Source organism: Protopterus annectens, chromosome 11.part0, assembly GCF_019279795.1.
Source record: "Protopterus annectens isolate FY-2018-M chromosome 11.part0, PAN1.0, whole genome shotgun sequence".
Lineage (NCBI taxonomy): Eukaryota > Metazoa > Chordata > Ceratodontiformes > Protopteridae > Protopterus > Protopterus annectens.
In genome coordinates this window covers 1,254,940,167-1,254,954,122 of record NC_056745.1, presented here as the reverse complement: position 1 = coordinate 1,254,954,122, position 13,956 = coordinate 1,254,940,167, and the positions used below count along the sequence as shown (strand labels likewise).

At 39.6% G+C, this 13,956-nt stretch overlaps 1 protein-coding gene across 2 annotated transcripts in view; it reads right to left on the bottom strand.

Moving 5' to 3' along the window:
• Positions 1-344: 344 nt before the first annotated feature.
• Positions 345-13,956, bottom strand: part of MPPED1 (metallophosphoesterase domain containing 1) — a 1,214,292-nt gene continuing 1,200,680 nt past the window's right edge. For both annotated transcript variants that reach the window (XM_044088614.1, XM_044088613.1), the window contains one exon: positions 345-1,020. In XM_044088614.1, the coding sequence (XP_043944549.1) occupies positions 902-1,020 (119 nt within the window). In that variant the 3' untranslated portion in view covers positions 345-901. The remainder of the gene's footprint in view (positions 1,021-13,956) is intronic.

Sequence of the window (13,956 nt, the reverse complement as noted above, 5' to 3'; positions counted from 1 at the left end):
TACCATTCATAAAAAGAATTTCAGAACAGAATCTTTTCAGCAAAGGGACTGATTCAACAATGTAGCAAACACTAATGTATGACTTCTTAGCAGTGTCTATGAGAATTGTCCCTTTCATTTTAGAATAAAGAATCAGTTTTAAATAACAATACTTAATAACCAACATTCACTAAGTATTTTTAGTACTTCGGGGGGCTGTATTGTAAAAAATGTATCACACACACACACACACACACACACACACACACACACACACACACACACACACACACACACACACACACACACACACCTATATTGTACCATCTGTAATATATTTAATTCAAAATGTAGGTAGTGGAGTCTCATGATTTGAAAATTTTTATTTTACTTACTGCATGAAATATGAAGAAATATTTTGTGGCATTTCTTGTTATGTACCATAGCAATGTGCTACTGCTTTTAAATGATGGCATGTGCAGAATAAATTATGTAACATAAACGGTAGAAATGCATACAATATGTAATATGTAAGATACAACCTTGTTTATGTTTTAAAATGATCAGTTCCCTTAACACACAACCTCACACAAAGAAAAAAAAAAAACAGAAATGAAAATTAAACTATACATTTCTGAACACATCATAGGGTCTGGTCTACATCAACAGAATTTTTAAAGAAATCAATCCTTCTGTATAGGTAAGACTGACCTGTTTGCATAACCTTGTATATATAATCAAAGTTCTCAAAGATCTAAAAGGCCACCTTTGTTTTGATTTTTTTTTTCAATTTTTAATTCATGTAATAGTCCAAAAGATGCTGGGCGATCTTTTCTTCCGAGGCTGTCATATGATAAATGTTGGAAATTGTTGCGTGCTATGATGAAGAAAGTTCTGTTTTTTTTTTTGTCTTCTCTTGTTCTCACGTTCTGCATGGAGTTGGGATATCAATGACTATTGGTGGATTAATAGGTTGGAAATTCACTGTACAGACTGATGAATTCACAAATGTTGTTGTTCCATCTGTCATTATACCATAACCTATGGGGAAAGAAAGGAAGAAGTCTTAAACCCTTAAACATGCATGTATGACTTTATAAGCTGTTTTATGTTTTAAACAAAGTACGAACTGTTAAAGACAAGTCCAAAAGTCACAGGCAAAGCTCTGAACCACAATAGTTTATTTTCCAACTAAAACGCTTTTCGTCACCCCACATAGAGTAACTTCCTCAGAATTAAAAAAAGTGGAAACAGAATAACAGTTTTAAAAAAAAACACAATTGTGGTTTATTTTATGTTTCCTTTGATTTGATTTATGTTTTATCCAGCACAGATATGTAGAATGAGGACTCTAAATCCAATACTGCAAATTTTACTTTTATTTCTAATGGGTAAGTATGTATGCACTAAGGAACCACACACACACACACACACACACACACACACACACACACACACACACACACACACACACACACACACACACACACACACACTATTTTCAGCAAATTGACATTTGAAAAGGTATTTTACTTTTCTGTATTGTAGATTATTTTATGTGTGGAATGAAGAATTTTCTTGTGAAACTAATGTATGGATGAACACTTTTGCTGGAACAAAATTTCTTAAGAATTGACATGTATTTGCTCTGCTTTGTGTGAAGTACAAAGTAACATCTTCAGCTCAGTGTTTATGAAGATACATTAGTACAGAAAGTATTGAGAGCAGGAAATACTTCATGCAGCATTTTCTATTCTTATTATATAATAATTTCTGTAAAAGCAGTTTTAGATTAAAGATTGTTGCAAAAGAGCAAATTATATATGTTGTGAGTTGGCAGGGCATAGAACCCTGACTAAGGTTCAAGTGACTGAGGTTTTGAATAGCTGGTTCAATACCTAAGGAACTAATCAGGAACAGTAGGAGAGATGAGTCTGCAGCCACCTCAGCTATCTCAGAGGAAAGGAGCAGAGTTTTCCAAAACAGGAGCTTCCTCTTATGGTGACTGCATGGTGCACAGGTACATACATTAAATCCTGCATGGCTAACACCAGTAATGTAATATAATGGTCAGTTGCTATGCTACCGTGTTACATTCTATACCACTGGTCACCATATGAATGTGTGAGGAGTGAATGGCCTTAAGAGCAAAAAGCAAAATGCTCACCTTGGGTTATAACTAGCATAAGCCACACCCAAATAAGACTAAAGCTGTATAGCTACAACAACACTGTTTTATGATCACTGGATCCTCAAGGTTTCACTTGCCTTTGAGCCATGTGCTCTCTAGTGGAATCTTACCAAGAGTAACTGAGATTTATTTAGTCAAAACTATTTTCATACAGACACACATGCACTTGCACACACTTGCACTCTCTTATTGACACACAAAGAGAGAGGGAGAAACAGGCACACACACACACACACACACACACACACACACACACACACACACACACACACACACACACACACACACACTTAAAAAAGCACAGATCCATGTAGTGAGGTACAATAGTTTTCTAGCCTTAGGGAGTTAAGATGCCTCCATCCCATAAGGAAAAGAATCACATATCACAGGGAAAACTGGTACTTGTGAGCAACAAAGCTGCTGGCTGAGAACTGAAGAAATGAAACCTTCTTTTCCTGATTTTTTAGGATTCTCATCCTGCAGGTTTGTTGCTCACAAATAGCAGTTTTCTCTGTTTGTAGTGAGGGTCAAACATTTTCCAGCCTTAGGGGGTAAGATGCCATCTGCCCTTAAGGAAAAACATAAATCCACAGGGAAAATGGTAGTTCCTGACCATCAAAGTTGCTAGCTATGCCTGCTTAAAACCAAGGAAAAAGAACCATAAACTGTAGCCAGCCTCAGCTGAGACTTCAAAATAATTAAATGCTTATAACTTGTTTAGAAATAGATACTTTATTATTAAAAATATATATTAAACAGAAGAGAACTTCAGCCGTTAATACAGTATCATCAGTGCTAATCCAATTTACATGATGTGTATTATTTAAATATGCTTTCACACATAGTTCATTGTCAGTTCATTTGAGCTGGTGGTTGTAAATGTATGTTATATGCTATTTAGTCAAGCTAAAGTAGTATATGTCTCATCTTTCATCCCTGTTTTTCATATCTGCTCTGATTGGTAGGTACTAGGTTATAGCTTATGTGCTATATTCCCATCTTATGTAGCCAGCAGGGCCAGTGGTAGCATTTTGGGAGCCTCCAACAAATGTCAAGTTGGGGGCCCCTGGGCACTTCAAGTCTAAATATTACCCTCTCAACCCTTGCAAGCAACCTTTTAGTTCATGCTGCAAAGGTTTAGGAGTAGCACACATAGACTGACCTGTAGCTATTAATACACTTACATTGCGACAGCCTGTATACCACACTATGTTGGCCCAACACATACAGGGACGTTCACAGTTACTCTCATTTAGTTTCAATAAGGATACATTGTAACAACTCTATTTACAGGCCTGGACTTGGGTGAAATGGAGCTGTAGGCACTGCCTACTGTTTCCCTCTACATCAGATACGCATATCCTCTGTCCCCTATACACACATCTTGGACTCTCCACACCATGCACATAGCAGTTTTCTTCTTTTTCTCAGATTTTGCTTTACTCTTCAGCAATAACTTTCTGCATGCTTTGAAGTGCATTTCATTTTTTGTTTCTTTTTCCACAATATTTTTATCCAATGATGGCATAATTAAGGGAAAAAAATCAGTGTTGCTGTTCAACTTTAATTTTCCTTACATCCTTTCAACACACTTTTTTTGATCAAGACAGCACAGTAATAACAATTTAGAAAATAGCTTGATTAAGCCAGGGCTCTCAGAAACCAATTGGTTATAGATGCTCTGGGATGCATTTTAGAGTATTTTCACAACCTTTTAATCCAATGGTGGCCTAAACAAAACTCATGAGTAAGAAAAGAAATTCAGTCTTATTTTCTTTTTCTTTCAAGAAAGACATAAGTTGCACTCAAGGCTTAATATTCAAAGTTGAAAAAACAGTTGCTCACAATAAACTAACAAGCCAATAACTGTGACGATACATGAATTCTATCTGGGATTACCCCCCTAAAAAAGACAGTTACTGGCTGTGCAAACCTCTGGTGCTAGACTGAGATGAAAGCAGAGGTTCAAATAGCCACAGACACTTATTTCAAGTTATTGCTGTTATACATATACATAACATGCCTCCTCATTCCTCACCCTTATCCCCAAAAGGCAGCCACCTGTATGTGGCCCTGATGTGTGATTGTGAGGAAAGTGAAGGAAAAAAGTAATGATAACAGTAATGTATTTCACTTTGTTGCTTCTAGACAGTGCACTGCCCCTACACTGCTACAGTAACCTTCATTGTATACCTCTGAGGTCTGTGAGAAAAGCAAAAAAAAAAAAAAAAAACAATAACCACACTACACCAGCTCAAATACAAGCTATAATGACCTCCTGTACACACCTCTAAGGTTTGACTGATAAAAATTAAAGAAGTAATGATCACACAATCCCCATCTCCTCACATAACCTACAGCAACCTTCTGTACACACACATCCGAGCAGGGCTGGGTTTAGAATGGGTGCAGCTGAGAGCAGTGGTCACCATTAAGTCCATGTTAAAATCCATTTATGTAGTCTGGGGAGTGGGGTGGCATCAGACTCCTAGATGATCTAAGTATCTGAATGTTCTGTGATATATTTTATGCCATAGTTTTGAAATATAATTATTTGTTAACTGCATTTTTTACTGCTATACAGAAGAGTAATGTACATATTCTGGCATTATTGGGCATGTGCACCAATAAAAATTAGTAATATTTTTACACACACACACACACACACACACACACACACACGTCTATGGCATTTCATCGAAAAAACAGATTATCGAAAACCATGTGGTTGAGACTATATGGAAGACAATTTAATTCCTTGAACTGTTTGGCATGAAGTTGCAGTACAGTGGAGATTGGTGAATTTGAAATTTTCACCACTGTAGTGCAATCCTGGAGTTGGTATAAACAATTAGCAGGGAGTGTGTAGGGTGCAGGGGCACTTGCAGAAACATTGTGTTTGTTTGCGGGTGTTTGGATTTGTGTAGTTTATCGACTATATGGGTTTTGACAATCTGATTATTTGATAAACTGAAATAAATCACACACACACACACACACACACACACACACCATACATTGTGCAACACTGATACTGCTATACCAGATCACTGACTATTGTTTAGTAGTCATCAAACATTGGCAGGGGTAAACAACTTTTATTTACCTTATTGAGGAGTAATTCATACTTATCACTGTCCCTGATTTCTTAGATTGTCCCTGAATTTGCCTCATAATTTTGCTCTGTCCCTCGTAAAAAGTTTGAGTTGCTCATAAGTCATTCAGGATTACAGACAGTCAATAAATCCAGACATCAGTGTTCCATACTTCTTATCATTCAAAAAATGCATGCTGATACAAAATGTGTTATTCTATTAACTTTTTAAGTGAATTAGAGTAATATTTAAAAAAATGTTCCTGATTTTGAGCCTTTATTCTGCTATTACTTTTGGCTTTACCCAGAAATCTTGCTCAAAGAAGTGGAAAGTTATAGTATCTGGTGTTCTGCTAGGATTTATAAAACTCCCTGAAAGAGAAGACCATTCCTGAAGATTGGAAGCATCAGCTCTTCTTATAATCCAAGGTATGCACTGAGGTCAGTCACTCTGGCTACTGATATCTGGTGCTTATAGGTTCATAGGTAGGTACTAGGCTATCGGCCCTGGGGCCTATACAAGCCCAGCCAAAAAGGTACCCTGGCTTTTGCCACCCAAGAAAATTGTTTTCCTGTGCCACTGTCGAGCAGAGCCACAGAGGTGATCCCCGGGGTGAATTTCCTATTTCCCATACAATCATCAAGATTTTTCTTGAAGAGTACTAATGAGGAGCTTTGTTTGATATAGATAGGGAGTAACGCTGTAGTTTTTTGAGACGGTCTGCGTAGGGCATCTGTTTGAGGCTGGTAATCCTCTTTGTGAGGTATTTCTGTGGCCTTTCCAGTTGTTGTAGATGTCTTGTGAGGTACATACCAAAAGGGGCATTGTACTCTATAATGGGCATAATGAGTGATGAGTAGAGGGGAACAATGACCTCTATTTTTCTGGATGAGAAACCTTTTGTGATGAGGTGTGCCATGTAGAAGAATTTCCTGACTACTGTGGCGATGTGATTATCAAAGGAGAGACTACTGTCCACCCAAGGCCCCAAGGTCTCTTATCACACTTTCGGTGTTAAGTATACTACCACCTATGTTGTAGTTCATGGGTACAGAGTTTTTACCAAAGGGGATGACAATGCACTTTTTTGCATTGAGCTTGAGGCCATGGCTTTGACACCAGGCATCTGTCTCAGTGAGGCCCTTTTGTAGGATGTCCACATCATTACGAGTTTCGATTATGGCTCCTAGTTTACAGTCATCTGCGAACTTCATTAGCCAAAGACATTCTGTGTTAGCCTGTACTTCAGAGAAGTAGATACCAAACAGGAGAGGACCCAGGACTGAACCCTGTAGTACTCCACTTGTCACTGGTCTGAAGTCGGATTTGGAGTGTGCTACTTTCACAGTGTGGGTTATGTCAGTGAGCCAGTTGGCCTACCGATCTTGTGACATAGGGATTTATACCTAGTATAGTGAGTTTATCTATAATTCCAGAGTGGAGAATGGTGTCGAAAGCCTTGGCAAGATCTAGATAGGCTGTGTGAACCACCTTACCCTTGTCTACAGCTTTGGTGACTGCTTCAAAGAGGTCTATCAGGTTTAGGAGACATGATCTGCCTTTTACAAACCCGAACTGGGTGGGGTCCAGAGTTTGGAGATTACCAATGTCTTTGTTTATAAGTTCCATGATGATACATTCCATAGCCTTGCAGACCAGGCTCGTCAGGCTAATGGGGCGGTAGTTCCTGGGATCCGTGGTGGCTCCCCCCTTGTGGAGTGGGATAACCGTCACTGTGTGCCATTCAGCAGGTACAAAGCCTGATGTGAGGCTATGATTGAACATGGTACTTAGGTGGGGTGCCAGTTTGTTCTGTAGTTCATGTAGAATGCAGCCTGGGATGTTGTCTCATTCCATGGATGCTGTGTTCTTGGCTTTAGAGAGTGTGGTTTTTACCTGTGCAGCCGTGATTACAGGAGCTTTGCATTCTTCCAGTATAGAGATGGGCTCTTTAGGGGGTGAGAGGGGGGTAAAGTTAGCACTGAATCTATCTGCCAGAATGTTGGCAATATCAGTTGGGTCTGTATATTTAGTGCCATTGTGCTATAACTCAGAGCAGATCTGAGTGTTGCTATTGAGATTCTTGACATAGCTATAGAAAGCTTTGTGGTTGTCTTTAGAATCAGTGGCGATTTTGTTTTCGTAACTAGCTTTGGAGGATTTTATCAGTAATGAGGCTGACCAGGGAGCTCCTCCACTGATGGGGTTTTACTCTCTTTTGCAACAGTTTCTTCCTTCTGTTGTACAGTTTGTTTATGGCAGGGGACTACCAGATTGGCTTCCTTTTTTTGGAGGATAGCGTCTTGGTTCTGTTTAGGATAGCACGACCCATGCACTCATGTAAGTGCTTAAGAAGTGCAATTGTGTAGGATTCAGTAGTTGTAACTGTATTTACATCTGCATGGGTGTCATGAAGTTCACCACTTCTGTCTTAAAAAGTATTAAGTTGGCTTTGGAGAAAAATTTTACCATGGTTTTCTTAATGGGGGGTGGGGGCAGGATGTGGATATCTAGGGTAATTAGCTTATGGTCGGATCGGACCAATGAGGCATTGACTTCAGGTGTGGAACACTGGTCACTCATGTTGGTAATGACTAGATCTAGGATATTGTTGCCCCTGGTGGGGGTGTGGATAAGTTGATCCAGGGCATTGGAGTTTATGAATTCCAGAAAGCGTTGAGTGAAGGAGTTGGTACATGAGTAGTTTTCCCAGTTAATGGTGGGGTAGTTGAAATCGCCCATTATTAGGGTGTTTGGTTGAACCCTAATATTTTCCAGTACATCAAGAAAAGAGGCGTGAGAATCCTGGGGCATGGTGGGTGATCTGTAGCAAGCTACAATTTGGATTGCAGTTTTGCCCAGAGTTAGTTGCACTTGGATAACCTCGGCTGCATTATGCTGAGCAACTAGCCTGGAGGTGTGGATATCCTTAATGAATATGGACACACCTCCGCCTTTGGTGTTCCAGTCCAGGTTACATGGCTTACCTTGCTCATGTAAATTATCCCACAGTTGGTGATGATTAAGGGGGATCCCCTGCTGCAGTCACAGATATGGCAGTATCTAAAGCTAGCTATGTTATTCATTTTGGTGAAGAGAATGTCCACCAGCAGGATTTAACTAAGCTAGGGACAGTACAGTATGTCAGTGGTAAAATATTTAATGGAATTGTAAAGCCTGTTACTTGACAAAACACTGTTACTATAGCAAGGAATATTTCTGAATTTTAAAGGAGATATAAATAAGAATTATTATTAGCCACTTTGTTTATTAAAGGACAACAACAGGATTCTATTATTAAATGCTCAACTTCTCTGTCCTTTTTCTCCCTATTTACTATCCTCTGCTATGAATAAACAGCAATACAACATTTAAATATTGTAAATCTACTGTTTCTCTCAACTAGATCAGTACCTTACTGTACTGTAGCGGTTTCACTTTCAAAACACTTTTATCACGTCCTGGAAAAGCTTGCTGCAGTCTCCAATTCATTGATGTCATCAAGGCCAATGAATACAGGTAGTTTTCAGGCCAATTTTCTCCCCAAACTGACATCACCACGAACGTCCTAAAAACCCACCCATGCTGTAATGTCACAGCTCTCTGGTCCTTCCCCTATGCATACAGAAAGTAAAGGCTAGAACAAGGAAACAGTACATGAGTCAAGTCTCATGGTATGAGCTGTCAATCACAGCAGGTAACAGCTCAAATTACCCTTAGCACTTTCACAGCTAGGGAAGTTAGGTATGAAGGGGGATGGGAGATGAGTCAAAGTAATACAATTCAGGCTTTACAAAAGACTGCAGTTTAGCCATTCTGAAAAGAAGCAGCAGTAAAAAGCACTTTGAAAGTCTGTTCTGTGGCATTTGCACTATTTGCGTTTTAAGTAGTCACTGAACTGCATGAAATGTTACTTAAAACTGAAAGACAGCAGTGTATGCATGTAAAATCAATACAATGACAGGAGCTTTAGGGAGAAAGAAGCCTGCATGATGTAACTTTTTATAAACAAGAACTGCATTGTGAGATATCTAGAGGCAGACTAAACAATCAAAATGACTTCAAGAAGCCGGACCCCATGTGGTCAGACTCAAAAATTATGTATAAAAATATTTAAAAACCTGTAAATAGTCCCAAAGTGGTGTTAAACTATAGAAAACACCAAACCATGATGAAATAAACATTTTTTTTGAGTCTGTGGGTGCGGTTCTCCTTTAAGTACATAAGACTGCTGTTGTTGGTTTAACAGACATATTATATTATAAAATATCAAAATAAGATAACTTGCTGTGTTTGGGGGCTGCCCAGTGACTACTTGGTTCATTGGTGCCTAAAGCTGGCTATGGTAGCTAGTGCCTAATTGATAGAGGCACTTTATGTATGTATTGTCACTGGCTATGCAAATCCATTAGTACATCAACTTATCTATGACATAATAAGTAGATGCAATTTGACACATTAAAAAATGAACAACAAATATTAACAAATACATGATGACTGGTCAAGTTATAACCCTTAAGTGATATCCTGTTGTTATCATAATTGCAGTTAGGACCAGCCTGGGAATTTTCTAGCTGTCCCAGTGATAATGCCTCAACCTTGTATCCTTTGTGTCAGGTAATCTGCCATTCTTCAAAAGAACAAAATTAATATATTTAGTGATATATCAAATGCAAGTAGAGTGCCAAGAGCCATACAGGGACTCTGAATGTGCTATGTCTATGATAACCAACTTTGTATTACAGTGGACTGAACAGGGTTAAATATGACTGAATGATATTCCAGTATGTTCCATATAATGACAAAATATGTAATCTGTCTATAACTAAGGCAAGTATAGATTAATTCAAAGATTGTTATTATAGCACTTGAAAACACCATCTACAACTCTGAGTACTTCCCATACATGAACTGTTATTATTGTGTTTTGTTTTTTATTAATGATATTTTCATCTCATGGAAGAACTCATTGGATAAGTGTTAAGTATTTTTTTTTTACTACACTGAAAATTCCACAGACTTACTGCATTTCACTAATAACTACAGCTTTGAAAAGGTAGAATTTCTAGATCTCACCATTTACAAAAAAGAAAATGGTTCCCATGTTAAACATTACCTTTTTAGAAAATCCACATGGGTAAACCTGATGTTACATGAAAACAGTATGCACCCCAAAATCACAAAGAAAAATGCTATAATGTCACAATGGTTGGGAATAGCCTGTTTGTCTAGGGAAATGATAAGGTTCTTACACAACCTGGGCCAACATCAAAGGGACTTTCTGGAAAGGAGGTACAGTGAGAACATGATAAAAGACAGTTAGCCCCATTATGACCCTTAAACCGAGTAATACTTATTCCACTATGAAGAGAACAAATCCAGTGAACTCACAAAATGAAGCTGACAAACAGAAGCACAAAAGAAGCATGATTCTCACATTCTCGAAGGACTCCCTGGAAATAAAATGTACCACGCATGAAAACTGGAGCATCATCCATAGAAAGCAGTCCAATAACAGGCTACTTGGCCATGAGTCTAGTTTTAGCTATATTAAAGGGGGAAATATTAGGAGCTGGGTAGAGGGACATGCATTGCCCACCAGAGACACAAATAATGGCACCTTTACCCTGCATGCCTTCAGGATGCAGATGCAGTGACTTTATGAGTAAGAGAAACAGCGTCTATTATCCCATCTAAAAAAAAGCGATATTACAGCACAGAGCAACATGACTGCACAAGCAAGTTTTTAGTTTACAGGGCTGCCTCCATAGCATGTAGAGCATTTTACATAGGCAAGGCTATAAATGCCTTAAAGGTAAGAGTCAGTAAATGCTTATCAGACTTCCAACCAAAAACTCTTAATAACCAACTAGCCAGACATGTTCTAAGCTGCAGAAACCTTGAGAAATGTATGTTCCACGTAGTGCAGAAAGTTACAACTGGCTCACTTGAAGGCAACACAGGAGCTATACTTGGAAAAAAAGGATCTAGAGTGGCAGATTTGCCTAAAAGGTTACTGGCACCCAGGACTGAACACAAACTGTTCCATCAAATCTGTACTTGGACTTAAAACTCTGTACTATAAAAGCTTAAGTTAGATGCATTTTTTTCTTCACAATCCTTCTTTGTATACATAATCTATTTTAACTGTGATTATATTCACTTAGGACCAGGATGAAAAAAATTAGGTAAGTTAACATCATTGGTTTAGAAGCACTTGTTAGTTCACATGTAACACTGCCTTTTGAAACAGCTTTTTAAGTCTAATTTTCAGTATGTGCATCAGTATTAGTATTTCTAATACCCATGTGTTTTAAAACTTTTCTCCTGTAATTTATATAAAGACTTGTTAGTGGTTTACAAAGCATGATATTTCACAGGCTCATAGGTGTGTACTAGGCTAATGGCCCTAGAGCCTTTACAAGCCTAGCCCATAGGATTACACTGGCATCATACCACCTGACCTTAGTTTCTAGTGCCTCTGTCAAGCAGAGCCACTGGAGTGATCCCCGGAGTGAATTTTCTATTTCCCATCCACTCCTCAAGATTTCTTTTGAAGAGGGCCAGTGAGGTGCTCTGCTTGACATGTATTGGAAGTCTGTTCCATAGCATGGGTAGTCTCTGAGTTATGAACCTGTCCCTCCAACATGTTCTGTTGATTGTGGTAATGAGGTTGAGGTCTCTGGAGCGTATGGTGCGGATGGATTGGGATTTCTTTAGATGTAGCTTTTCTAACAGTGCTAGGTCAGACATGGCTTTGTAAGTCAAGCCGAGATCACCTCTAAGTAGGCAATATGAGACAGAGAATAGTTGGAGTTTTTTGAGTCTGTCCATATCGGACAAGTGTTTATGGCCTAAGATCCTCCTTATGAGGTACTTTTGTGGCCTCTCCAGTTGTTTCAGGTGTCTAGTGAGGTACATGCCAACTGGGGCATTGTACTCGATGATTGGCCTAATGAGGGAAGAGTAGAGGGAGTCAATGGCCTCTATCTTCCTGGATACAAAACCCTTAGTTTTGAGATGTGCCACATAGAAGGACTTTCTAACCACAGTGGCAATGTGGTGGTCAAAAGGGAGGTTGCTGTCAACCTGTGTTCCTAAATCTGCTGTAACACCTTCTGTGTTCAGTGGACTACCATCGATGTGGTAATTCAAGGGAACTGGGTTTTTCCCAAGGGGGATGACACATTTTTTGGCATTGAGCTTAAGGCCATGTTTCTGGCACCAGTCATTGAGGCCTTTCTGTAGGATGTCAACATCACTTGGGGAGTTAATAATAGCTCCCAACTTGCAATCGTCTGCGAACTTTGTCAGCCAGAGTCTCTTCATGTTGGCCTGGACTTCAGAGCAGTAGATACCAAACAGGGGAGGTCCCAGGACCGAACCCTGTGGGACTTCACTTGTGACTGGTCGACAGTCTGACTTGAAGTCAGCTACTTTCACACTGTGGGTTCTATCTGTGAGCCAGTTTGCAACCCCCCCTAGTGATATAGGGGTTGATGCCTAGCTTAGTGAGTTTTTCTATGATTCCTGAGTGGGGAATGGTATCAAAGTTCTTGGCCAGATCAAGGCAGGCTGTATGACTCACCTTGTTTTTATCCACAGCTCTGGTGACTGACTCAAAACAGTTGACCAAGTTGAGCAGGCATGATCTACTTTTCACAAAACCAAGCTGTGTAGAATCCAGCATTTGGAGATTCCCTATATCCTTGTTTATTAGGTCCATGATGATGCATTCCATAACTTTGCATATCAGACTCATCAAGCTAATGGGCAATAGTTCCTGGGGTCTGTAGTCGCTCCTCCCTTGTGGAGAGGGATGACTGTAGCAGTGCACCATTCGGTAGGGACAAAGCCTGAGGTGAGGCTGTGATTGAACAGGGCACACAGGTGAGATGCCAGTTCACTCTGTAGTTCATGTAGAATATAGCCGGGGATATTGTTGGGTCCCATAGAAGCTGTATTCTTGGCCTTGGACAGTGCTGTTTTAACCTGTGCAGCAGTAATACTGGGTGCCTGGCAATCTACTGATATTGTGATTGGTCCTTTGGGGGGGGGGGTAATGTTTGCAATGAATCTGTCAGCCAGTATATTGGCAACACCTGTTGGCTCAGTATAGGAGGTACCATTGTTCAGTAGCTCAGAGCAAATCTGGGTATTGCCATGGAGATTCTTTACATAACTATAGAAGGCTTTGTGGTTGTCTTTACTATCTGCTGCAATTCTGTTTTCATAGCTAGCTTTAGAGGATTTGATGAGGGATCTCAACCTTTTGTTGAGGCTGATAAGGGAGTTTTTCCAGTCTTGGGACTTCACCTTATTCCACATCAGTTTCCTCCTTCTGTTGTAGAGTTTGTTTATGGCAGGGGACCACCAGATTAGCTTCTTTTTTTTGAGTAGTGGGTCTTGGTTCAAGTCTACTACACCCTGTCGAAGGCCGACAATATCGAAGCTGATACTGTCGGCACCAAAATGTCGAAAGCGAAAGTCATTGCACGTGTAAACAGAAATCTCCGTAAGGGGAGATTTTTGTTTACTGCAATGTAGTGCGATCTCAGAGTTGGTATATTTAAGTAGTGGGGGGTGTGGGGGGTGCAGGGGAGGGCTTGTCCCCCTGCATAGAGTAATTTGTGTTGTGTTTGGGTGTTATTTTTTTTTTGTGTGTGTTCGATGTTCAGAGGTTTCGACATT